This window comes from Quercus suber, unplaced genomic scaffold (assembly GCF_002906115.3).
Source record: "Quercus suber isolate HL8 unplaced genomic scaffold, Cork oak 2.0 scaffold_39, whole genome shotgun sequence".
Classification (NCBI taxonomy): domain Eukaryota; kingdom Viridiplantae; phylum Streptophyta; class Magnoliopsida; order Fagales; family Fagaceae; genus Quercus; species Quercus suber.
This window is the reverse complement of record NW_027069504.1, coordinates 586240-614212: the sequence shown is the minus strand read 5'-3', so window position 1 is coordinate 614212 and position 27973 is coordinate 586240. Positions and strand designations below refer to the sequence as shown.

Below are 27973 nucleotides of genomic sequence, written 5' to 3'. Positions count from 1 at the left end.
TGCAGAGGTGTGGCAGGAGAACTCTTTCCCATGCACGGTTTTTGTAATGAATACCAATGATCAAAAGATTAATAAAACAATTCTATCATTTACTCTTCTTAAAAAAAAAAAAAAAAAATCTATTAAGCAACATGAAAAACGCTAAACACTTGTACCCTTCCTCTATATCTATCTATCCCATGGATGGAAGAACTTTGACCTTTGGTGTCTAACTTCTGAAATTTTCTATGCATTCACAAGTTAAGGACCCCACATATTAAGGCTTTTTGAATTCTCTCCTCAATATAAATGATAGAATAATAGAATCTAGCCTCAAAATTAGGTAGATAAAAGACTGTTGGGACATTAATAAGAGATTTTTATCTTCCCTTTTAGCTAAATGTCAATCACTAACATTACATTGTTTTCAGCATAAGATGCACCACTCTATCAAAAAAGAAAAAAGAAAAAGAAAAAGCATAAGATGCTCCACGACCCAATCATCTTTGAACCAAATAGCATAAAACCTTTTTCCATCATAGGCCAAGCTTAAGCCCATAAACACAAATTGGCCCTTTCTACAGCACTTTCCAAAATTGGTTACTTACAAAAGCCCATTCCCATCTCCACAAGCCAAACAATATTGAAAGCAAAGTAGAAAAAAGCAGCAGCAAAAAGCCCCATTACCATCTCTCTCTCTCTCCCCGCCATACGACTCTGCAGTCAGCACAGCAGCATATCACTCTGATGTAACTCTCTCTCTCTCTCAGTCTCTGGTACGTACTCTTCTCTTTCCCTCTCTCATTTCAACTTTCTCCAAACCCCTAAATTACTCTTCCACTTATTCCTTTTCTTTATTCCTAACTTTCTTATTGCGAAATTGGATTTTCGAAAACCTAGACCTAATTGCTTATATAACTCAATAATTAAAGACAAATGTGAACCTTTTCTACTAAGAGATGCGTTAATTTCGAGTGGAACTTCTAAAATTATGCTTCATTTTGCTTTTTAATATTTGCTTTCAATTCGCATTGTATTCGAATATGATTGTGTTGTAATATTAAGCTAAGAGAATAATTCGAATTTAAATCAGCTCGGTAACTAGTAATTAATATGTACCATACAGTATTGCTTTTTTTTTTTTTTTTTTCTTTTCAATAGTAAGTATTAGAAGCTTCTGTGATTTCTAGAGCTTGAGTTTTATTTGAATTAAGGGGTTTGTACTGTGTTATGGAGTGTGGGATTGAGAAATATTAAGCTGAGGCAATGTTTATGTGCTTTTTAGATTGAATTGTTTGGGGGTTTGGTTGGAGATTTAGTTGGATTTTGTTCAGAGAGTAAAACCTTAGGATATGGGTTCATTTGAAGTGTTCTATTCCCAAAACATTTTGGTTAATTTTGTAGGAGTAGTAGAATTTGTAACCTAAATTGAGATTGAATTGTGTTTGCTTTTGAGTTGGTGCTTCAATAGGTTCTTGTTCAGAGACTAACATTGTAGGATATGGGCTCGTTGGAAGTGTTTTATTCTAAGTTGGGTTGGGGTGTACATGGCTGTGGTTTATGGAGAGGCATCCAAATGGGTTTGGAGGCTTTCAGCCAATATACTTGGTTTGAGATTGGGGTGGGGAATAGAGTAAAATTCTAGCAAGATTGTTGGTGTGGGGACCAACCATCTCAACTGTCTTTCCCGGTTTTGTATGAGATTGCCATTAACAGAGAGGCTTCAATAGAATTTTTCTTGGCTAGCCAGGGGGAGGGGGAGAGGTGGACTAGGGATGTACGTTTTACTTGGAAGTTGGATTTAGTAGTGGATCTCTTTCATATTTTGGAATCCAATACACCTTCAATGGATAATGAGGATTGCATGAAATGGAAGTTGAAGGAGGATGGAGATTTTGATATCCGTTCAATTTATTATGAGTTGCGAGTACCCCTCTCCATTGTCTTTCCTTGGAAAGGTATTTGGAAAGTTAAGACTCCTCGGCAAGTTTCCTTTTTTGTTTGGGTTGTAGCTTGGAATAAGATACTCATGGGTGATAATTTGAGAAGTAACGGTTTTGATTTTGTTGATTGGTGTGTTATGTGTTGTTGTTGCGGGGAAGCATTCTTTAGACATTTGGAATTTATTTCCGTTGTGTTTGATGTGGTGTATTTGGAGGGAGTAACAGGCGGACGTTTGAGAATGTGGATAGTTCGGATAACCTGCTGCTTCTTTTAGTGGTCCTTTTTTTGTCTGGTCTTGAGCTTGGGGATTCACATCTAGTGAATCCCTCCCTCTGTTTATTAGTTCTCTTCTCTCTTGTAATTAAGTTTTAGTCTTTTGTATATATATCATTCTTACTTATCAAAAGAAAAGAAAAGAAAAGAAAAGAAATCTTGCTTGGTGATTTTAGCTATATTGGTATGTAAGAACTGAAAACAAAATTTAATGAAGACTGCTACTTGTGTTAGTCAAAGTTGTGTTGATATCAGTTTCCAAATGTTGAAAAATATGTGTTTCAAATTTCAATTCTTTGTTTTCCTGCCTTTTGGGTTGTAATTTTGTGTTTGTTGGAAGTGATATCCTCTTTAGTGTTGGTGGTCATTTTATTTTAGAGAGCTTATTGTAGTGCAGGATAAAAATTGTATATGGTGCCTTATTAATTTATCAAATTTCTAATGATCACGATAACTCTTTGGTGGGTTTTTAGGTATTGAGTGTAGTATCAACTCTTTTGCTAGTATGGATGGGAACAAGCGAAATTTTTTCAATAAACGCCCCAACATCCAATTTAAGAAGAAAGGAAATAACAGGAAAGGTAAATGGAATAATTCAAGCCGTGAACAGTCTTTAGGGAATTTTGAGTCTGTTGACACCGTCTACCGTATACTCTGCCCCTCTAAAAAAATTGGTGGTGTTATTGGGAAAGGTGGCAGCATAGTCAGAGCCCTAAGAGAAGAGACACAGGCGAAGATTACAGTTGCTGATTCTGTTGCTGGAGCTGATGAGAGAGTAATTATTATCTATAGTTCTCCTAACAAACTTTCAAGGAACCAAAATGATGAAGAAGATTCAGCTGGGGAGAATGAGTTGGAGCCCATGGAGCCTCATTGTGCAGCCCAGGATGCTCTCTTAAAAGTTCATGACAGGATTATTGAGGAAGATCTCTTTGGTGGAATGACATTTGATGATGATAATGAGAACAATGTTGTCACTACACGACTTCTAGTTCCAAATTTCATGGTAGGATGTCTTCTTGGAAAACGTGGAGATGTTATTCAAAGATTGCGAAGTGAGACAGGTGCAAATATTCGTGTTCTTTCTGCAGATCATCTTCCTACATGTGCTATGAGCACTGATGAATTGGTACAGGTAATATTTCTATTGTTTGATTCTTTTATTTCATATTATTCCTGCTCTGCTTTTAGCATATGAAACAATTTTTCTGCACCAGAATGTCATAGTAAGCATGCTCTTATTTTACCTTTAATTTTTTTTTTTTTAATTGGTTGGAATTGAGGCTTGATTGAAGGATATGATTGTATCCATATCTCCCTTACAAGCACCCCACTTTGCTGAGCCTCAATAAAGGCTTGGTTCGACTTAACTAATAATACCTTTCTTCTGCAACAACCCCCAACCCCCCCCCCCCCCTTTTATTATTTATTATTTTTTAAATTTAAATTTGAAATGGAGTGGTTTGGCTTGATGATCACTTCTTGTTTTCTTCATTTGAGTTGTAACAAAGCGAGTATTATAGGCTTTTCTTATGCTTGGGAAATTGTAGCAGTTACTAGAGATATTTTGCGTTAATGTGCATGCTGATTTTCTCTTAAGTTATGACATGGTTACCTAAATAGAAACAACCTTTAATATTGGGAGTCAAATGAATTTGCTAGAGCCATTGCATTTGGTTTCAGAATTACTGTCAATAGTCAATTCTTGGCATTGTTTTCATTTACAAGGTTCTTAAAATGGGACCAGACTTGCCAGTTCAATCAGTTTGATTGTGAACCAGCTGGTAGTCCAGTCTGGTTATGCATATGACTGAAAAATTAAAAAAAAAAAAAAAAAAGGTCCAGGAATAATTGGTAATCGCTGGGTCAACCAACAAAACCAAGAACTAGAGTGGTTAAGCCGGTTCTAGTTAATGATTGAAAGCGACGGAAAAAGGTGTTGAGCTCAATGGCAATGACACCCAAAATGCTTGCAACAATGTTGATATGGACTTGGAAGGTTTGAGCTTGCCAGGAATCTCCCTTAAAGGTTATTGCAATGGTTAACTTTGGAAGCTCATTGTTGTCTCAATGATGGAGGCTAAAGGTTTTCATTGTGTGGATGGAGGCCAATGGCTTGAGAGGGTTTGGATGGGTGACTGCAAAAATCAGGCTTGAAGCTTTTGCGGTTGTGTAAGGGGGTGCCTTTGAGAAAGTTTGCTTACCTCTTTTTATTTATTTGTAATTTTTTTTTGATAGGTGAAGAGAATATATGCATTTATTACACAAAGAAAAGGAATGGTCCACTTGTATTGCATCTAATTTGGCACCCTTTATTTTAGAATTAGTTTCTACAAGAAAAGCCTATTATTCCTGTTAAGTTGAGGGCAGTTCAATTAAATCCTTTATTTTCAATTACAATGTAAAAAAAGGATAAAGGGAAAAAAATGATAATAAATTATTATTATTTTTGTAAGTTAATTTGATTGTATCTTTTTTTTTTTTTGTTTATTTTTTTAAATTTTTTTTAAAAAAAATTTAATTATAAGGTATGAAACCTCATTCAAAGCTGTTTATATATATTTTTGATTTTTTTAGTAAATATGATGAGTTATTAATATTATACATTTATTTTAATAATTTCTATATTTGTATAATTATTGATTTTATTATTTATGACATTACCAGTTCGACCATTGATTTGACCTTGGTTGGACTAGAAAACTAGAGACTAGTCTCCTTTCCTGTTCTCTATCCATTCTGGTTTCTAAAACCATTTTCATTTGATTGTGTTTTTTTTTTAATTTTTTAATTTTTTTTATTTTTTTGATAATGCAATAGTTGGGGGATGGGGGATTTGAAATCTGGATGTCAAAGGTGCCAGTTTAGCTATAAGACTCTTGGCCATTTGATTATGTGTTCTAGGGGAGAGGAATCTTATGACCAAGGGCTTGTCAGTAGGACACTTGTGTGGATCGAGATGAGTTCCATGAAGTTTGGGGAAACTTGAGGCATGTAGAGCTTCTTGATAAGTGTTGAAGATTTGGCTCATTTCCTTAGTTTTGTAGGAATGTTTAGTGATAGAGTTTATCAAGAAGTCTCCCTAGTTTTTAGGAAAATGATAGGGTAGGTGATGTTATCAATTGTTTCATTTGTTTTAGTTGCATTTCATTATTATTAGATTGTATTCAATTATTGGTATTGTTATTTAAAGCAGCAGAAGATGAATAAGAAGAAAAGCTTAATTACTTTTTTTTTGATAAGTAATTCAATTTTTATTGCTATTGAAAAATAGAGTCACCCAAGTATCCAAAGAGTATATAGTTGGGGGACCATACAATCAATCACACAAATTATATGAATCTATCAAATCACTAATGGACCATAGACACTAACTATGCAAAACTGACATCCAATCCAACAAAGTTCTAAAGAAAAATAAAATTTGAGATCAGACATAGTTCTTTCCGTGTTTTAGAAACTCCTATTGTTCCTCTTCCTCTGTATACATCACATCAAGCAATGTGGAGCAGCCATCCACAAATGACCATTCTGATGATGGCAAAAATGACCTGGCCAACAAGCTAACATCTCAACAGCTTAATCACCATCAATCTCAATCTCTCTCTCTCTCTCTCTCTCTCTCTCTCTCTCATTCTTGGAGGTTAGTCACCATGAATCTGACCAAATTTCTATTCAGTCCATTAAATACAATCGGGTTACATCATTTTAGTGTTATGACCCAATTCTGTCAGGACAACCTAGGGGCGGATATGGATGTGCAGTTGCATGAATAGCATGGACTCAATGATGGATTGCATGGATTTACACATTGGCACCCAAATTGGATAAAGCCAAAGCTATGCTTGACTGTTTAAGTGCTTGGCTGGTTCTCCTTATTGTTGTAGGATTGTTTAGCTGTTAGTTGATAAGATTTGTCAATAACGAGATAGGAGATAAAGATTAAAACTATTGTCAGTAGCTATTACAATGTCAAACAAAAAAACAAAGCAAGTCTTGGAACTCAAAAATAGAATTAAAATGTCTTAAAACCCTACATGCAAGACTAATCAAACAAATATTTTTACTCATATAAAAAAAAATCAGTAGCTAATTTCATTTAATCGTGTCAGTATTTATTTATTTTTATCAGGCTTTGGCTTCTTGTGATCGTGGTCGCCTTTATAGATCGTAGTTTTTTTTTTTTTTTTTTTTTTTTGGAGCTTTGAGTTTTTCATTCACATGTTTAACTTTTTTTAATCTGGGTGGGTTCATGGTCTTAAGTTTTTGTTATTGCATATGTTTCATATTGAACTTGCATGAAAATTCATGTTTTAAGCATATCGATACATCGAGTTCTTTCTTGATACCACCCCGAAGCATTGAGCCTCATTTCTTTTTCTTTTTCTTTTCTTTTTTTTCTTTTTTTTTTTCATGCATTTCAGACCTAGGTTTTCTCTTTTTGGGAAATTTTTTTATTTTTTGGGTTTTTTTGTGAAATTTTTGGGTTGGGTTTTGTTGATTTGTTTTCACATGCTTATGCATTGAATTCTCTAGCATTATAATCAATGTTTCATGCATTCTAGGATTGTGTGTTTGATTATCTCTTGTGAGTGTTGTAGTTTGGATTTGGTTTTTGCCCATGATGCAATTAATTTTGAACATAACATGCTCATGCATTATCATGCATTGCACCTTTGTTTTTCTTCTTTCCTGAGCCTTGTCTTCTGCTATGTTCTTTTCTTTTCTTCTCTATTTAGTTTCCTGTCTGTGGCATCCAAGAAACATGTCCCTTCTAAGAACCCGATCTCATGTCGTGGTTCTTCTTCTTCTTTTTCTTCTCTTGATTTTGTTAGGTTCCATGATGAGAAGGCCTAATAGGACTTCTATGAAAATTTTTCTAACTAGGTAATTCATTCAAAACGCTAGGTCATTCTATCTTTTTTCTAGACACTCCTCTTCCTGGTGCATTTAGCTCTCTCAAGGTTGGGCTTCTCTACATGAGATACCCAAGAGGTATCCTAATGTGTTCATACAGGAGTTCTACTCCATTATGCACACCATTGATACCTCTGTTCCTAGGTTTACTACGGTATTCCGAAGCACACATATCGTAGTCACCCCGGAGTTCAATTCCAAGGTACTACGTGTCCTTAGGGTAGATCGTTTGGACTACCCTAGTCACATTATCTCCGTTCTATCTCTAAAGATGAGATGACCTCACTATTTTGTAAGAAAACCATGGTGATGGGGGGAGAAACTCTAAACTTTTCCACAACTGAGTTTGCTAAGGTTCTAAGGATCCTTAATATGGTAATGACCTTTGTTCTCACACCACAATCACACTATAGCACTATCATTGAGCCTCGTACTCATTTTCTTTTCTCTCTCTCATGGAAAATATTTCTATAGATTTTCCTTCACACATGATAGAATCTATGATAGATACCTATTGAGACACTACTACACATGATAAATTCATCTTTCCTTCAGCTATCACACTCATCCTCTCACACGTGCACGTCACCATTCCTCCTTCTACTCTTTTCTATTCCATGGGTGCCATCATCAGATTTTGGAGATGATGATAACAATGATGCTTCTAGCTTTAAGACTAATGATGAGATGGCTGCTTCTTAGTGATTCACCCTTTTTCACTGGTGACAAAAAGGGAGAGTAGTTTTGTATATAAGAGTAGTCATGTTGTTAGGGGGAGAGCTAGCATAAGGATAGACTAGTTAGGGGGAGAGTTCATTGAGTGATGTAGTGAGATTTTGATGTATCCTTCTCACTATCATGTACCATGGTCTTGTAACCACTTTTACATACATTGTTGTACTTCTTGATATGTATGATGATGTCTGTTTCTTCACCTTTATCTCACATGTGTTGTTTCTTTTCTCTCTTTAAGCACATGTTTCTTCTTTTATGTAACTTGTCTACATTTCACACTTGATGCCTTGATGGATCTTGTTTAAGTGTTTCAGATAAGATAGGTTGCAAGGCTCTCATGCCATGATCTCTTTCCTTACAAAGTTTTTCAAGAGTTCATAGAAATAGTTCGACTTTTTTTCTTTTTTCTTTTATGTAATAGTTATGGAGATTGTTGTTTATACTTCTCTCATAATTATACTTGTAGTTTTGTCATGGATTGCCAAAGAGGGAGATTATTAGGGTCATATTTTATGTAATTAGCTAATCTTTTGATAAAATGCACTTTACTTGTAATTGGATAGATCAAAGTTGAGTTTAATACATTAAGAAATATGTTGTTCAAGCATATCAAGTGTCTTGTGTGTGATTATTTCTCTTTGGTGTATATTTTTTCTATATTTTTGCATCTCCCAGGTCTGGGAATTTTGTACATATTCCGATCAATTGGTATTAGATCCTAGGGTTATGTTTGAGTGGGAGCAATGGTAGAGGAAATAGGAAAGGCGTCTGGAATAGAAAAATTTGATGGCATAGACTTTGGATTCTGGAGGATGCAAATCAAGAACTATCTCTATGGGAAGAAGTTGCACCTGCCGCTTTTAGGGGAGAAACCTACAACTATGAAAGATGATGAATGGACTTTTCTTGATAGATAGGCACGGGGAGTTATCAACTTAACTCTATCAAGGTCTGTTGCACACAATGTTGTGAAGGAGAAGACCACAACAGATCTAATGAAGGCTTTGTCTGGTATGTATGAAAAGCCATCAGCAAACAACAAAGTACATTTGATGAAGAAACTATTCAATTTGAAGATGGTAGAGAATGCATCAGTAGCTCAACATCCAAGGTAGTCAAAGGCAAAAGGCACCCTTAAGGCGCCAAGGCCTTGTATCGCTGGAGGCAACGAGGCGCCAAAAAGGTGCTAGCCCGAGTGAAGCAAGGCGTCAAATTCTAAATATTGTTATTTTACATATAGGGTTCCAATTTAATGTATTTGATGTATAAGAATATTATATAAATAAATCTGACTCCATTCCTAATGTATAACAGTTGGTCTATAAAACTAGTTTGTGGGTTTGAATCCCAACTAAAAAATTAGTCTCCATCCAAATATCAACAGTCAACTAAGTCTAGATAATTATCAAATATCAACTAAGTTTGAATATTAACCATAAATCACCATTTAAAAATTAGTCTCCATCCAAATATCAACTAAATCTGAATATTAAACTAAAATATTGTTCATAACTTCATATTAGAAAGAAGAAAACTCCTAACAAAACATTGAAGATTGAACTTCATGACTATCCATGACAAAACAAAAGCATTTGAAGATTGAACATTTTGCCTATTAGATTGAACATTCTGCCTTAGCCTAATTAATAGCCTGGATGTAGTTGTTAGTTTTAATTTAAAGGTCATCATCAGACTCTTCACTTAAGTTTCCATCACTTTCAAAGCCACCTGAACCAGATTTATAACCATCAACATTCTCTTCCTTGGTCTCATCAGAATCAACATCTTCCTCTTTAATATTTGGTTGTGATGTTGAGGCATTTGAGCTTGCCCTTGATTTTGTTTGGAATCTAGTATTCTTCCTTAGTTCTCCAACATCAACAACGCTTGCCACTACACTCCATGTCAAACCATCATCATCAAAAACCAACTCATCTTCAACATTCATAGATGGTTCAACACCCATTTCCCCTAACAACCACTCATTACTTTCATCTATATCATCTAAGGAGATGGGATCAATAACATCACGCTTATCGTATCGTGCCTTCATCTTTTGATTATACTTCACAAAGACCAGATCATTTAGTCATTTTTGTGCAAGTCTATTCCTTCTTTTTGTGTGAATCTACAAGCATTTATGAAAACTAAGTATTAGACTATATTGGATAATTAAACCATTGGAATTTTCTATGAAATAAAGCAATTCATTGAAGGATAAAATCTACTTATTATATTTAAAAACTCACCTGCTCAAACACACTCCAATTGCGCTCACAACCACATGCACTACAAGTCAAGCTCAAGATTTTTATAGCTAACTATTGCAAATTCATAGATGAGCTCCCATACAGACTCCATCATTTAGCTATATTAAAAAAATAAGTATGAGTAATGATATATGATATATCATAGAAGTCAGATTTTTTATTTGTAAAAAGTGCCACTGTTCTAGTCATTATAAGTTAGATATAAATGCTTTCTTATCTGGAGCCCTTGTCTTTCTTGATCTTAAAGCCAATTAAATGCCAAAGAGTCCTTCAGCTTTCTTATACGTGGGTAGCTTAGCCATGATCTTATCCTGAATTTCAGTACTTGGAACTAGTCTTTATATACAAGCATACAATCCTACTATAATTTCATGATTTGTTGCCATGTTAGGATCGAAATAGAAATACTCTGGATTCAAGAAATGACTCGCTGCATGCAAAGGCCAATGTAATTAACATTCCCATCTCTCATTAATGATTTTAAAAATATTTGAATATCTTTCTTCATTATCATTAAAAGGTTTTATAATAGCTTCTTTGGCCCTATCCATTGCCTCATATATGTAACTCATAGTTGGTTTTATCTCATTATCAACAAGGCGAAGAACTCGAACAAGAGGGCTCATAACTTTAAGAATGTAAACTATAGTATTAAAAAAAGAAGGCATCAAAATCGTTTCTACTACTCGTTTAACATTTGCTTCCTTTGCCCATCTACTACAAACCCACTCCTCAGAAGTAAACATGGCACTTAGGTTATGCTTTTGCTTATGAATGGATTTTATTGTAAGATATGAAGTGCAAAACCTAGTTTTCTAGCCCTAACTAGCTCTCTCTGGTTTGTGCATTCTCATCATATTTAACACATCCCCATGGTTGTAGATATATCTAGTCAATTGAATGGCTCTTTCCAAAGTTTTTGCAATTTTAGGAATTTTCCCAATGTCCTCCAATATAAGGTCAATGTAGTGTGCAGCACATGGAGTCCAATACAAATTTGGCCTTTTTGCTTCCAACAACTTCCCAACCAACACATAATTAGATCCATTATTTGATACGACTTGGACTACATTAGCCTCCCTAATCTGTTCTACAAATGAATCAAGTAATTCAAAAGTTTTTTCCCCAGTTTTCATAAAAGATGATGCATCAATTGACTTCACTAACATGGTTCCAGATGAGCAATTCACCAAAAAGTTCATCAAGGTCCTATTGGTTCTACTAGTCCACCCATCAGACATAATAGAATAGCCATATTTCCTCAAAGATTCCTTGTGATCACTCAATAACTCATTTGTGTAAGCCACCTCCTTTTTGAGAATTGGAGCTCTTAACTCATGGTAACTAGGAGGCTTCATATTTGGACCATACTACCCAATAGCTTCAACTGCCCATTTAAATTCATCTAAGCGAGCAACATTGAATGGTGTATCGGCTAGATAAAATAGCCGGCCAATATATTGACAAGCTTGTGCTCTTTTCTCTTTATCAAGTTTATCATTGATGTTAGTTTGCTTCATCTTACCATATTTCCTAAGCGCAACCACTTTTTCTGGCTTTAATGTTACGAAAGAATCCATGGGACTTTTCAATTTTTTAGACTTTGGCATTAATTTCACAGTTTTCACTTGGGTGTTACCGCCAACCCCTCTCTTACTAGAGCATGATTTTTTTCCCTTTTTGGACAACTTCTACTTCCTCTACCTCACTATCATCTTCATCCTCAATTTCAATCATATTATCTATATCATCAAAATCAGGCATCTTGTCATGGTTCTCCTTCTTACTCTTCTTCTCTGCCATATATTGCGCAAGCTCTTCTCTAACATGATCAGGACATTTTAAACACTTTGTACTATTTTTAAAATTTCCTATTTGGTGCTGATTTGCTCTATATATCCCTCCCTTTGTGACTTGATTACAAAAGAGGCAAGTCATTGCATTTTTTTTTTCAACATTAGCTAAATAATTATATTTCCATCCTAGATCTTTTCTCCTCCCATTATTTGAAGCCATTCTACATATAAAAAAAATAAAACCCAATACAATACATATAATAGGATTCTATATTAAGCTAGCTATGTATCAGTTACTATGGTTTAAGCTCTAAAAATTGAGTGAAGTGATGAATTCGAGAAAAAGATAGGGGACAGTTGATGCAAGACAGTCAAACTAGAGAAGGGTAAAGGAAAAAAAAAAAATAGAGAAAAAACAGAGAAGGAAGAGTTGCTAGAGATAGTCAAAGTCCAAGAGATAAGGGTAAGGGAAAAAAAACAGAGAAAAAATAGAGAGGAGAGAGTTGCTGGAGATAGAAAGTCCAACAAAGAAGAGAAAAAGGGGAAAAAAATAGAGAAAAAATAGAGAGGAGAGAGTTATTGGTGACAGAAAGTCCAAGAGAAAAGAGAAAAGCGGGAAAAATAGAGAAAAAAAATAGAGAGTAGAGAATTGCTAGAGACAGAGAGTCCAAGAGAAAAGAGAAAGGGGGGGGGGGGGAAAAAAAAAAAAAAGCAAAGAAGAAATAGAGAGGAAAGAGTTGCATGCTTTGAAAGTGTGTACAAAATTACCAAGGCAGTGTGAGAGAACTCAAGAAAAAAAAGTGTAAAAAAAACTAACTACAACATGCCATTAGTGGCTTTAAATTGCAAATTTACTCAGGTGCTCACTCTCGCCTCTTGTCTAACAAAATATATTTGGGCAAGCACATAGGCTCCAGAGGCAAGTGCCTCACTAAAGGCGCCTCGCCTCAATGCCTTTGAGGCGCTTTTTTGGCTCCTCGCCTTGCTTGGGCGCCTAGGCGAGCGCCTGGAACGCCTTTGACTACACTGGGTTGATGTGGGAGGAACTAGCCGGGCTGATCAGTTGGTGGGATTTTCTATGGTGCTTAGGAGGTGACTTTAATATAATCCATTTCCCATCAGAGCGATTGGGGGCTGCTAGCTACTCTCGGGCTATGTATGGATTTTTTGACTTTATCTCTCTTCATGGGTTGATGGATATACCTATGGAAAGGGGGCCTTTACACTTGGTCCAATACATCCTCAGCTTCTCGTCTAGATCGGTTCATTTTCTCTCCGCTTTTGGCAGATCACTTCACATAGTTTACACAAAAAAGGATGTCTAGAGTACTTTCAGACCCCATTTTCCTATTTTGTTGGAGGATGGGAGTCAGTGAAGAGGTAGAATTCCTTTTCGTTTTGAAAATATGTGGTTGAGGGTGGAAAATTTTGTCGACAAAGTGAAGACGTGGTGGGCATCCCATTTGTTCCAAGGAAGCCCAAGCTTTATACTAGCTAAGACGTTGGCTGCCTTGAAGTTGGATTAAAAAAGTGGAACGAGATGGAGTTTGGCAATGTCACGTATAAGAAACAGGACCTTTGGAGCAAGTTGAATGTTTTGGATGCTAAAGAGGAGACACATAGATTATCAGCTGAGGAGAAATTAGAATAAGTTAATCTTCGTATAGATATTGAAAAGTTGACTCTTTTAGAAGAGATTAGTTAGAGACAAAGTCTAGGGTGTTACAGTTGAAGGAAGGGGACGCCAATAGTAGATTCTTTCATAGAATGGCTAATTCTAACAGAAAAAATAATGGTATTGAAAGCCTAATGGTTAATGGTACCTTGTCTTCGGATTAGGGTATGATTGCAACCGCATTACTCAATTCTTCATGAATTTGTATTTTGAGCAGCAGGTTGATCGACCATTTCCAGATGTGTTGGTTTTTCCAATGATATTCGGCGATAATGCGGATTGGTTAGAGAGACCTTTTGAAGAGGCAGAATTTTTTGATGTCGTTCTGAGTTTTCATGGTGATAAATCTCCCGGACTAGATGACTTCCCAATGGCTTTTTTAAAAGCTTGCTGGGGGATTGTGAAACCTGATCTTATGGCCATATTTCATCATTTTTTTGCTAAAGGTCAGTTTGAGAAAAGTTTAAACGCAACTCTTATTACTCTCATCCCTAAAAAACATGTAGCAAGTGAGATTATGGATTTTCGGCCCATTAGTATTTTTGGGGGTTTGTAAATTATTGCTAGTCTTGGCAAACCGACTCCACACGGTTATGGGGGATATAATCTCAGCATCTCAGAATGCTTTTGTGAGGAATAGATAGATCCTTGATCCTGTTTTTATTGCTAATGAATGTCTTGATATAGATTGAAGTCTGGGGTGCTGGGGTGGATTTGTAAACTAGATGTTGAGAAGGCTTTTGACCATGAAAACTGGAGTTTTCTTTTGCAGATGTTAGAAAGAAGTGGGTTCTCTGCCAAGTGGAGACAATGGATTTTCTTTTGTCTATCTACAGTCCGTTTCTCTATTTTGATTAATGGCTCTCCTTGTGGATTTTTGATAGCTCCAAAGGTTTGAGACAAGGTGATCTATTGTCTCCATTGTTGTTTGTTTTGGTGATGGAAGCTCTTGGAAGAATGTTGGATGAAGCAGTTCATGAAGGACACATATCAGGATTTAGTGTGGGTAACTTGGAGGGAAGATCCTTGGCGGTGTCTCATCTTCTTTTTTCGGATGACACTCTACTGTTTTGTGAAGTTGATCTAGAACAGATTTTGATTCTCCGTATGATTCTTATTTGGTTTGAGTCCGTGTCGGGTCTAAAGATAAATCTAGGCAAGTCAGAATTGGTTCTGGTTGGAGTAGTGCATAATACTGACTTATTGCTGAATGTTCTTGGCTGCAAGCAGGGTACTCTTCCAATGAAATGTCTAGGTCTTCCTTTGGGTGCTAAATTCAAGGATAAGATTATATGGAATCCGATTTTGGAGAAAATGGAGAGGAGATTGGCGGGTTGGAAACACTTGTATTTATCTAAGGGAGGTAGAGTCACTCTAATCAAAAGCACCCTATCTAATTTATCCACTTATTTTCTATCTTTATTTCCTACACCTGCTAGTGTGGCTAACCAAATTGAGAGGTTCAGCAAAATTTCTTATGGGCAGTTTTGGTGATGAACCTAAAATTCATTTGGTTAAATGAGCTACTGTTTGTGCTCCTATTTCTTCGGGTGGCTTAGGGATAAGGAAGATAAGGCTTTTCAATGAAGCTTTACTGGGAAGTGGCTATGGAAATTTGGGATTGAGAAGGATGCCCTTTGGAGACAAGTGATAGAGATGACATATGGATGTGTGTGTGTGGTGGGGGCTGGTGTACTAGATTTGTGAATGGTCCTTATGGTGTTGGTTTATGGAAAAGTATCAGTTTGAGATGGCCTTCTCTCTCACACCATATTCTGTATGATATTGGTGATGGGTCTAGGGTGAAGTTTTGGCTAGACCGTTGGTGTGGAGTGACATCTCTTGCTGTTAGCTATCTTGACTTGTTCCAATTTTGTAGGAATAAGAAGGCTGGTATGGCTGAGCTTATGAAGTCCTACAATGGAGTCCTCTTTTGGGATGTGAGCTTCTTTAGGGGTGTGCATGCTTGGAAATTAGAGGCTATGTTAGGTTTCATGGAAACCATATATGGTTCTTCAATAAGGGGGTTTGGTAAGGATAAGATGTGTTGGTTACCTAGCAAAGATAAGGGGTTCGTGGTTAATGCTTATTATAGAATTTTAGTTGGCCCTACTATCTATGGTTTTCTTTGGAAAAGTATTTGGAAGCAAAAGATTCCCCTAGAGTAGCTTTCTTTGTTTGGACTGCTGCCTTAAGGAAATGCTTGACGATTGATAATTTACGAAAAAGGAAGGTGTGGATTTTGGATTGGTGCTACATGTGCAAGAGTAATGGTGAATCGGTTGACCATCTCTTCCTTCACTGTCCCGTTGCTATGGATTTATGGTCTATGGTTTTGGGTTTATTTGGAGTAACTTGGGTTATGCCGCATACTGTTTTGGAGCTTTTAGGGTGTTGGCAAGGCAGCTTTGGTTGTCATTGAAATGGTTATATATGGTCCATCGTTCCTCATTGCTTAATGTAGTGTCTTTAGAGGGAGAGATAGTAGATGTTTTGAAGATGTTAAGAGATCTATTTTGGACCTCAAGCTTTTCTTTTTTAGAACTTTATTGGATTGGTTGTTTGCTTTGCAAAAACAATCATTCCCTTCTTTTATTGATTTCCTAGATTTTTGCAATATCTGTATTTGATTTGTTGACCCCTTGTACACTCCTTGTGTACTAGGGTGTTCATTTTTTATATCAATAAAACTTATTACTTATCCAAAAAAAGAAAAAGTGCATTCTTTTAGCTATCAAACCCTAAATCCATACATACTTTCTTCTACCAAATAGCAATCAAATAACTCATCAAACCACCTTATAATTCCAGACACAACATATAACACTTTCTAAATCTTAGATCCTTAAATTCTCCACTCTAAACCCACCACAGGCAAAGGTAGACAAATTCCTCAATTTGTCCTATGTCACCCTGACCACCTATGCGATATTGAGGAATTCTCCATTTGCAAGGGGTTTCATACTTACATTTCAGCACTGTTTAGTAGGTGGTTTGATGGAGGAGCTCCTCAGTATTGTTGAGCCTAAGGAGTATCTTATGTAGGAAAGTTGGTGGATTATTATTGTGAGGGCTTTTGGAATAGTGGAAGGGTTTTATAGGTCTTGTTATGCAGGTATTGTGGAAATAAGGTGCTGGAAATTTTGGACATCAGTAACCAAAAAAAAAGGCTTGTGGTGGTGGGTTTGAGATGTTAATTTGGTGTGGGAAGGCTGGGATAACATGTAGAATTATAATTTGTGGATTGAGTGGGGATGACATGAAGGAATGTAGAAATTGGGTTACTGGCAATTGGGCACTCAACAGTGACGAGCAGTAACAGAAACATTTTTATTTTGTAGCTTGGCCTTTGTTGCAGGATATGTTCCTTGGTTGGAACAGTATTGGGCTTTGTATGATTTCTATGGCAATAGGGAGTGGATTCCTATGTGAGCTTGTAGTTACATAATGAAAGGGTGCAGAAAATTAGAAAAGGACAATAAAGTTATAGAGAAGAAGAGAACTTACAATAGCACATGATAAGTAATCTCAAGCTGTAAATCTCAATCTAATATCCACCAGATAAGAAAAATAATAACACTTATTTTATAAAGCTTAGCCCTAATTATAAAGCTGCAAAGACTTAATTTAATTACTTAGGGCTAAAGTATGGACACTTAACCCAGGACCAAAATAGCCTCTTAATCTGATTGAATCTCTCAATTGGGGTCAGATTCAAAGCCTTCTGAGCTCCTTTGCGGTAAACTTTTCTCAAGCCATTTTATGGTTGTTGAGTTTTTCATTCTGGTTCATCCTGCATGATAAGATTTAAAGGTTTTGGTGGAGTCTTAGTGAGTTGGCTATGTTACTTGATTGGTTGTTGACTTTGGAACGTTTTATCTCCAGTGACTGAATTATGTGGTGTGGTGACATTATGTTTCACCCCAGTTTGTGATATTTTGTCCATTCTGAGTGTTCAATGCAGTAAATGTATTGGTTTTTTTTTTTTTTTTTTTTTTTTTTTTTTTTTTTGGGACCCATTTAGTTGCATTGAATATAAATAACTTTGTCAAGAACCTTCTAGGTCAATTGGAACCTCCTTGTGTTTCCAATAGAGACGTCTTGGCTTCAAATCCCCTCTCCCTCATTATAACTATCCAATTATATATATATATATATATAAAATAAAGAATATAAATAACTTCACCTAATGCAACTTTCAAGAAGGTTTTCCTTTAATAGTTCTGAGCTTTAGGTAAGTTCTGGTTAAGCCTGAGTAGGTTCAGTGGCAGTAATATAAGAAGGATTTCCCTGGAATGAAGGTTTGAGAAGTATAGAACATTCTGGGCATCTAACTAAGAAGGAAGATGGTAGGACCCTTTTCCCTTTATTTGTTCACTCTAGATTTTTGTCTTTTGTAAGAGTCATTGCTACTGCCTCTGAATATGTATGATGTATTTATATATATACACATGCACATATATGAAGTGAGGTTTGCTGTTGCCAAAATGTCTTTTTGATATGAAATGCTGTTATTGGGATTATGATCTCTTACTTTGCCCATCTCTCGATTTTAACTATTTTTTTGGGTGCTTTTCCTTGTCCATGTTCTTGCAAGTCTCTGTCATTTTTATTTCTTCACCCCATTTTTTTTTTCATTTATTTATTTATTTATATTTTAAGAACATGCTCTTATTTGGAAAATTGTTTGGATAATCCTAATTTTTCTTGGAACTCCCTACAATTTGTAATTTTTGAAGGTATGTTGCAGATATCTGGAAAACGAGATGTGGCAAAGAAAGCACTTTATGATGTATCAACTCTGTTGCATCAGAATCCACGCAAGGATAAACCTCCTCTGACTTTCCCTATGCCTTTTGGAGGCCAAGGATTTCATCCCCCTGGAGCTCCCTTGCCTAATATGCTTCCACCTGGAAATCCAGTGTGGTCCCATCGGAACTCTGATTCCCATGGTATGCTGCCAATGCCATGGATGGGGGGATATGGAAACCGGCCTTCTGAGTTTGTACCAGGGGGTTTCAATGGTGTTCCTCCTGGACCTGTTGCTGAAGCTTCAGCTGAGTTCTTTATGAAAATTCTTTGTTCAGCTGGGAAAATTGGTGGGGTGATTGGCAAGGGAGGTTTTAATGTAAGACAGTTACAGCAGGAAACAGGAGCTGGTATATACGTTCAAGAGGCATCAACTGATTCAGATGAACGTGTGATTCGGGTCTCTGCTTTCGAGGTCTGCCTTTTCTGTGACCCATTACAATTCCCTCTTTTACAGCTCTTCACATAGTATGTAATCATTATTAATATGGGCATCCTGTTGTATATGAACTGTTGATGTCAATGGTGCTGCATTGCTGCTGTTATAATAGTGGTGGATCATTGCCCATATGTTGTTTCAGGCTATCTGGAACCAGAGATCACAAACCATTGAAGCAATTCTTCAGCTTCAGAATAAAGTCAGTGAATACTCTGAAAGAGGTAATATCATTACTAGGCTTCTTGTCCCGTCAAGTAAGGTTGGTTGCATTCTTGGACAAGGAGGTCATGTTATCAATGAGATGCGAAAGAGAACCCAAGCAGACATTCGTGTTTTCTCTAAAGATGACAAGCCTAAGTGTGCAGCTGAAGATGAAGAGCTTGTGCAGGTGATGAGTTGTGACATGCATTTTTATAATCTGTTTTGTAATATGCTACTGTTACTAACTTCTTCTATCCTGAGTTTTTATGGTGTTCTGATTATTATAATTTTTGTGATATGCAATTTTCCACACTAAGTCCCTATGCCTTTGGTCATTCAGGTATCTGGAAATTTTGGTGTTGCTAAAGATGCATTGGCAGAGATTGCATCAAGACTCAGAGTGAGAACTCTGCGAGATGCAAATGCCGCTGCAGAAAGTGCTCCTGTTGGTCCTTCCCAGGGACTTCGTCCTGCGGGAAGCATACCTGGTGGAGGGCTCCCACAATCTGGCACAATGGGAGCTGGTAGCTCTGGTAGATATGATCCTCTAAAGGTACTCTATTAATCTGTTGCATGCTTGTCTCTGAATATTTTTAAATCCATTTGCTTTAAATAATCATTTATTTTTAATATGAAAATACCGTATTTAATAAATATCTTCTGATCTTTAATGTATTTGTAAATAATGCTCCTACTTAGTGGCACCCTGTTATAAATGTTTGAGGGCATAACAGTCTTAAATAAAACTCATAGGCGATTCCTTCTTACTACCACTTTTCATTCTGTTGTAACCAATATGAATGCTCAAACCAACCCCGACCTGCCCAAAGCAGTCCTACCCGGCTAGAAACAGTTGGTAATGAGTTTAATTAAATAATACCCAGCGGGATATGAGTGGGTGTTGGGTTTTCATAATGGATTTTTCTAGGCAGACCTGACAGTATTTGTGCCAGGGCTCAATGGCTGCCACTTGTATAAAAAAAATATTAATGCAAACTATTACTTATTCTTTTTTTTTTTTTTTTTTTTTGAAGGAAAACAATTTTGATGATGTTATGCAATGTATTTTTTAATATATTAAATTAAATCCTTTGGTTTTTTTTAGGCAAGTTAAGTCGTGCATGGCACAAGTCTTGTAATATCAGCTTTCCTGAGAGACATGGTTGCTTTGGTTATTTTGTTGTAGGAACAATTGATTTGTTGTGTTCAAACTCTGTTTATAGAAAAAAAAAATTGATTTGTTGTGTTCAAACTCTGTTTATAGAAAAAAAAAAAAAAAGAAAGAGCAAATTTCTTCATATTACTAATTATGTTAATTCTATGATTCCTTGCCTTGATAACTCAATTATACTTGATGCTCTTGAAGGTTGAGGGATATGAATATGAACCACAGAGCTATCCAGTTCCAAGAGCTGCTACTGGGTAGTGTGCCATTCAAATCATTGTTTTATGTAAATTTCATGATTGATTAACATAATTGAGATGGTGGCTATCTTTTTGTTCCAGATACCCAAATGTCAATAGTGCTTCAGATGTCAAGATTCCAAGTATTGCAGTTAGTTCGGTTATTGGATCAGGAGGGAGCAACATTTCCAATGTTGGTGAGGTATGTTACTGCAACCTTATGGCCTCCCAGAGGGGAAGAAATTTGGTAAATGGCTATGACTGTCTGGGGATTACTTTCCTGGGTTGTATTGTCTACCCTTAGAGCAATTTTTGACTTAACCAAAAACTAAAAATGAAAGTAGATTACCCTAGTTTTGGTTCTAGGTTTGAAGAGAATTTTTGGAACTGAGTCTAAAGAGGCTGAAATTTGGTGTGGTTATCAGTTTACTTGATCTTTCTCCTTCACACACCCTGTAGTCAGTGTCCTATTGAATATTGATTTACTAGCATTTCTCCTTCCCACATTCTGCAGTTTTACTGTCCCATCTTTTTTCTAAGTTGATTGTTTTTTGGCTGCACTTTGCCATTTTTAACGTGTTATATGTTAGCTTCTCTTTTGGTGTATATTTTACCTCTTTACAGAGTAAGATGTTGGAATCGATGATGTTAATTTCGTTTCAATATTTTGTACTAGTTATAAAACCTTACACTTAATCCCCATGTTCCACCTTATCTTTAAAAAAAAAAAAAAAATCCCCATGTTCCACCTTAGCTCATATTTTAGTTTCTTTTGGTGCATTGTGGCCGATATTTGCATTTTGGTCTGGAACAAGTCAACACTTAAAAAAAAAAATTGCTCTTTCTCTCGCTCTCATCTAAATAGATCTTGAACTCAACCTCACCCTATAAGCTGAGGAGGAGCTATTACAGCTAGAGCTCATTGGGACAAGCTAATCTCTCATTTCTTCTTCTTCTTCTTCTCTCTCTGTAAGCATCTCATTTATCTCAAAAAAAAAAAAAAAAAAAAAAAAAAAAAAAAAAAAAAAAAAAAAAAAACCATAAAAAAAATATTGTTAATGAAAACTAAAACTTTAACTTTATCAGAAGAGAGCTTGCGTCATCATAATGGCCACATTTTTTTTGGATAAGTAATGCAAGTTTTATTGATAATGAAGAAATACTTTATGTTCACGATGATGAACACAAAGTATCATAAAAAATACCAGAATGTCAAATGGAAGAACTAAAAGAATTTTGGAACTCTAAAGTGTAAGAATAGTGTGTAAAACCCCAAACAGGAGACAAATCAATGTGAGAAGAACTAGCAAGGATTTCAATTGATCCAAGGATCTCTCAATATCTGCACGTGTATGACTATTCTGTTCCACACAATCTACATCAGACATGATGGCACCAAGTTCCATACACCTGAGTCATGTTTCCGAAACCAATTTCTCCAACAAAAGAATAAAGTTGAACTGTCCCTGACATTATTCAATGATTCCCAAACATCCTAACACTTCACCTTACAAAGCAGAAGCAACATCAAAATGGATTAAAAGATGGTGTACCGTCTGTTTCTTCAGCACATACAACACCAATTTAACAATGACACACCCCTCTTGATAAGTTTGTCAATGGTAAGAATTTTACCCAGTGCTGCCACTCCCACTAAGTCTCCATGTCATCCTGTCATCCCCCTCCCCCTTGGGTATCTGAGAATAAGTGAAATCAAGGAAAGAGACAGCCTCCATCTCCCAATCGTGAATGCTTAGGCCTATTTTTTAACAATTCATGTCTAAATTAAACAGCTTTTCAAAATAAATTATGAAAACTGAGTTCTATGGCAAACTTGGAAAAAAATAAAGGTGCTGGGACCCACACTTATGACCTGTCTACCTTAAGTCAGAACCACATGCAATGTTTTGTATTCACTTTTTCAACACTCACTCTCTCTCTCTCTCTCTCTCTCTCTCTCACACACACACACACACACACACAAACCAGAAATTTCTGGTCTCTTTCTCTCATCTCTTGTAGTTTCCACTAAACACCTCCACCACTCCCAAGCCTGTACATATCCACCTCTCCAGCTCGTATCATCTGCTAGATTTGCCACGGGATCGATCAATGAAGAAGCAAGGTAGGGAATTGGATTTTTGGGTTTATGGGTTGAGATCGGTGGGTTTATGGGTTGTTTATGGTGTTGTTGGGTTTGTGGGTTGTTTATGTTGGCGTTGAGATCGGTGGTTGTTTAGTTTTTATGGGTTGCAGTAGTTGGTTTCTGCATTTAATGGTGGTGAGTTTGTGTAGCGGCTGGGTTGATTGGTGGTGGTAGGAGGCTGGGCAGCTGGGTCAATTGGAGAGAGAGGATGGTGGTTGTTGTGTTTTTGTAGCTAAATTGTTCTATACTGTGGTGGTTGGGTTTGGCTTCTTTGGTTCCTTAGTGGGTTTGTCTCAACTGTGGTCTGTGGGTTGGTTTAGTGCATCAAGGTGTTACATTAAAGAGGAATCCAGCCTTACAGTTCACCACCTGTCCAATTTCAAGAACACAAAAAATGCAATATAAGGACAATGGAGCAAGGTGAGCATAAAGCTAATCATGGAAAAGTCAAGAACAAGGAAGATATTGATGTTATTCTATGGATAATTTCAAGAATGATTTTAAGCCAAAATCTTTCGAAGGATTCATTTTATCATTCCAAAAGAATTTGATGATATTGTGGGATTACCCTTAATGCTTCCGTAGGTAATTGAAGAGCCTGTGCAAGTTTCAGATTCAATGATTCTTATTCTTGAAACATTTTGAAACTCTAGGCTGAGTTGTTTCTGAACGGTTTTAGACCCCTTAACCCAACCAGATTAACCTAGTTAATTAGCCAAGTGATTAACTTAGTCAAATTATCCAAATCTAGGTTATCACAAACAAACAATCATATCAAGATATAAAGCAGTAGAAAAATAAATAACACAAGATATGATGACCTAGGAAACCACACGGTAAAAACCTGGAGAGGATTTGACCTAACTATCTTCAAGGTAAACTTGAATCCATTATATGAAAGAATCGAAGTTCAGACAAAAGGACTTACAAGCATCCACGCTCGACTTCCTGATGCTACCCACCAGTAGAACTTATTGACACAACCACGTGCAAGTTTCGAATTCACGGACTCCTTCTTTCTTGGATTCTCCACAAGATACAAGCACTCCTGCTTGTGTTTCTTTAAACTCCAATGGCAGCAACTGAGTTGATCATCAAGATGTTGAAGTAATCTTTACCTTGAGTTTCTGCAGCAACTGAGTTGATCATCAAGATGTTGAAGTAATCTTTACCTTGAGTTTAAAGAAACTCAAGGTAAATTCTTCTCCAACTACTACGATCTCACCACACCGCCACACAAGGCAAACGCAATTCCATCTCTAGTAGCCGATCTCATCTCTCTCTCAATGCCCACTATCGCAGCCATACGCCTCAGCCATCGGCTTCATCTTGGCTCTAAGCCATGACTACATCCTTATGCGAAATAACAGAGGCTTCTGTTATAGGGATGAGTCCAAGAAAATTAGAGATAGGTGGAGAGAGCAAGCAAATGGTGGCTCATGGCAGTGAACGGTGAGGAGCAAGTTGTAATCCTGACCGGGCTCTCTCTCATCCTCTTTGATGAGACATAGGGAGAGAGCAAATACTTGGAATCTCTCTTTGATTTGGGTTTATATCAGGTGGGTTTTATTTTTTAATATTATTATTATTTTTTTTTTGGCTTTGATTTGTTGAGCTAGTGTGATTTTGGCGAGGGAGAAATAAAAAAAATCCCAATTTTGGGGTGGTTCATGGTTGGTTGTCCAGAATAAGGATTATATTTTCTTTCTTTGAAATTAAAAAAAAAAAAAAAAATACTCATTCATATGGTGATGTGTAATTTTTTAAAATTAATTTAAGTTTTCAATTATTACTTTGATAGCCACATAAGCTTTAAATGTACCGTGTATGGTGTTAGCCACGTAGACATTTTCCTTAGTGACTTAACGGTAAGAACCAAACTGACTGTAAGTTGAAAATAAGAGGGACTGAATTGATTGCTACTAAAATGTAGGGACCAAATTGACTGTAATCCCAAAATGTAGGGACCAAAATAGTATTTTCATCAATTTATTTTATGGTGCTCATTTGTGAAGTCCAATTGAAATAGAAGTTATGTGATTTTAGAGGTCTAGTTATTTGTCCTTGGGCTAAAAGCATCCCTTAATTTGGATTTTATGTAACATGTTTTGGTAAATTTTTATTAGGGGCATTTGCTAGAGTGGACAAATGCTTCGGGTGTTTTTACTTTTATTAGTTATTACCTTACTAATTTTTTAGTTTGCTAGTCAAACTAGAAGTCTTAACACTACTAATACAGGAGACACTATATATGTTTAATGTACTCGAAGGAGAGATAGAGTTGATTGATAAAAATAGTGTTGTTTTGAGTATTGAGGTATGTTCTCCTTCATGTGGTTTTTTCTCCTTTTCTTTTCTCTCTTCTCTTCTTCTCTTTCCTAATATTGTTTATGGAACCCTCGAAAATTTTATTCTTTCCTTCTTTCTTACTACCTCAAACCATGCCCTTCCTCTTACCTATCAAAGTCCTAAATCCACCACAACTACACGTGAAGAAATTCCTCAAATTGTCCTATGCCACACTGCTTAGGCACTATCATGTTTAGAATCTAGTCCAGTGGCTGTGCGCCTTAAACAGATTGTAGGCGCTTGAGGCGAGAGCATCAATGAAGTTTGGCAAGAACCCTCTATACTTGAAGAATCCTCCATGGTACAAGAAGATCCATAGCTTTATGAAATCGAAAAGGTTGATATGCCAAACCCACGCATTAATTTTGTGATTCCTGAAGAGTTTAGTGAGCTGGAGTACAAGGTTTATGTATTCTCAATGCTCCCAAAGATGATTGTGAACAGAAGCAAGTATTATGTGTTGAAATCCTAATCCTTCAATGTTTCAAAACTTGAGGTTGAGCTTTTTCAAACAAGGGGGAGTATGATGTAGGGACAACTATTTTTTTTTTTTTTTTTTTTTTTTGGGAATTTATTATTTCTGAATTTCTTTATCTCATAGGAAATTGGATTATTTAAAAACTTTTATTTTTATTCCGCTTGTTTTTGTGCTTAGTGTCATATATTCTATTCATAGCTGGTCCCAAGCTTGGGAAAAGGAGGGTTGTTGATGGCCAACGTAAAATATAGTCACACTTTTATGAATAGATCCACTACAGATACTCATTGTTGTATTAGTTTTTAGATTAGCTTTTGTTTTTAGCTAGGATTATTTTTTATTTTTGGAAGTTCTATAAAGGAAAAAGTTTAAATATAAAATTGGTTGTAGTATAAGGTTACAACCTTACTTAATATTTTTTTATTGGAGGTGAATTTTGACAAATTCACTATTGGATTACATATTTTTCTTATATTCTCCATACTTACAAAATTTCTAGAAATTTAAATATCAATAGCCATGACATCAATAAACTGTTAAAATTGCAAGTTTTTATAGTTTAAAATTGTACATAAAATATAAGCTTATATATCATATAGTAAATAATATTTGATTGATACAAAATTTGACATGTGTATTAAGAGCATAAAGAACATGCAATTCAACGGTTAGATATTCAAAATATGTAGTAATATTTATTTTATTGAGTAAGGTTATAGCTTAAGGCTGCATCTAATTTTGTAGTTAAACTTTGTCCTTCTATAAAAGGATTCTAAGTGGTTTTATTGAAGATTGATGTTTTGATGAATAAAATTGAAATTGGAGATTTTCCAAATTGTTGGTTGTTGATTCCTAATAGCTTGGACGTCAATTCCTAAATTTTCTTGCTTCGTGCTGATTTCAGGCAACCCCTAAGTTCTAATTGTTAGGGTTATCTTTTAATTTTTGTTCTTTTTATTTCATATTGATATTGTTTGATATTGTCTTGCATCACTTAAGTTTTTTGACATGATAATTTATCATGATATCAAAGTAGGTGATTCTAAGTTCGAACCCTATTTCCACTTTACCTCTCATTTAAAAAATTATAATCCCACATTTTGGGCCTTCCTTATTAAGGGATAGTCTTGGTTTACAGGTGAGGGCATGTTAGAATAATAGTTAAATGATTAAATTCACAATTTTTTAACAATTTAAGCTTTTGAGACTAGTAGTAATTTGTCACCCGTTTTTTCTTTTTCAAATTTTCCATCACTCTTTCATGGACATGCATGCAATTGTGTCCCAGGCGTGCTCGTGTCTGATGACTTTTTGTTGTGTCCTTGCTTTTTAACCTGATACCTGTGGTTTGTGGGTTATCCCAGGTATTCAGAGTTTATCCTGTCCTACTAAGTGGGATGTGGGTGTTCCTTGTCATTTAAAAAAAGAAAAAAAAAAAAAAAGAGAGAGTAAGCTTATTGCATCATTTCATACAGGAATGTTGTATTCATAGTTACAACTTACAAGTTTCTTTAGTTTTTTTATCTTAAAAAATGTCAGGCTCAAGCCTTGGTTTGTGCTTTGTACCTAGGCTCTTTACACTTTCAATGTATCTTGTACCCTGGATAACTCTAGTTTCGGTTCCATTCCATGTAAAGGTGTCAGTCTAGTAACATCAAAATATCAAATGCTATAAAATTGAAAAACAAGCATTTTCCTCTTTGTAGAATGCCAAATTTGGCCATCATATATTTTCAAAAATTTTGAATTGTCAGCTTGTTAGGGATCTAGGTTTTCAACTTCTATGGGCTTTCAACTTGTTAAGCATGATGCAATATCATATTCAGGACTTCTATATTCAAAATTCATAAAAATTAATTTCTTGTTCAGGTTGTTGGGGCAAGAGTGAAGCTTCAAGACTCTCATGCTGGTGGCTCCGGATGTGTTGTTGACATCCGAGGTTCTTCTGAGCACTTGAATGCAGCAGAGAGTATCCTTCAGGCCTTCATGGCTTCTGGTGGACAAAATGTGAATTCTCAGAACTTCCAGAATATGAATGCTCAACAAGGCCCCTACCAGAACATGAACGCTCAGCAAAGCTACCAAGGCTCCTATCAGAACATGAATGCTCAGCAAAGCCCCTATCAATCAAGTGGCCAGCAAGGATCGTACCCCAACATCAATGTACCGCAGGGTGCTTACTACAACATCAGTGCCCAGCAAAGCTACCAGTACTAACTCTGATTTTGCCGATTTTGTACCATAATTAATTCTTGTGTTTAAATTTCTTAATTTAATTGATCAAATTAGCATACTGACAGGGGGATTAGAGGTCTAGTTATCTCATGACTTACGAGGGTTATTTAGGTGTGAACTAGAAAAAACATTCTGCTATGCAGTGCTGAATGGAGTTGTAAGCATCCTCACAAAATACAAGAAAATTTACAAATTGTTATTTATGAGGATTGCTGTATAGACAATTCAAATGTTGGAGTATCTTAAAAATTTGCTCAAAATGTGTTGTAAGGCTGTAACATCATGTGGATACCCCCAGTTGAATCGAAAGTAATTTCCAGGAA

General features: G+C 36.0%; 1 protein-coding gene across 2 annotated transcripts; it reads left to right on the top strand.

Annotated features, from left to right (window-relative positions):
- The first annotated feature begins 589 nt into the window (after nt 1–589).
- On the top strand, nt 590–27973 carry LOC112039896 (KH domain-containing protein HEN4). 2 transcript variants are annotated; one of them, XM_065771063.1, is made up of 8 exons: nt 590–755; nt 2670–3331; nt 18340–18813; nt 18950–19225; nt 19379–19591; nt 20405–20460; nt 20545–20644; nt 27285–27973. In XM_065771063.1, the coding sequence occupies exons 2-8, from the start codon at nt 2702–2704 to the stop codon at nt 27630–27632; spliced, it is 2097 nt and encodes a 698-aa protein (XP_065627135.1). In that variant the 5' UTR covers nt 590–755; nt 2670–2701; the 3' UTR covers nt 27633–27973. The 2 variants fall into 2 exon arrangements, with proteins under 2 accessions (XP_065627135.1, XP_023928570.1); XM_024072802.2 differs by having other exon boundaries at nt 602–755; nt 18980–19225.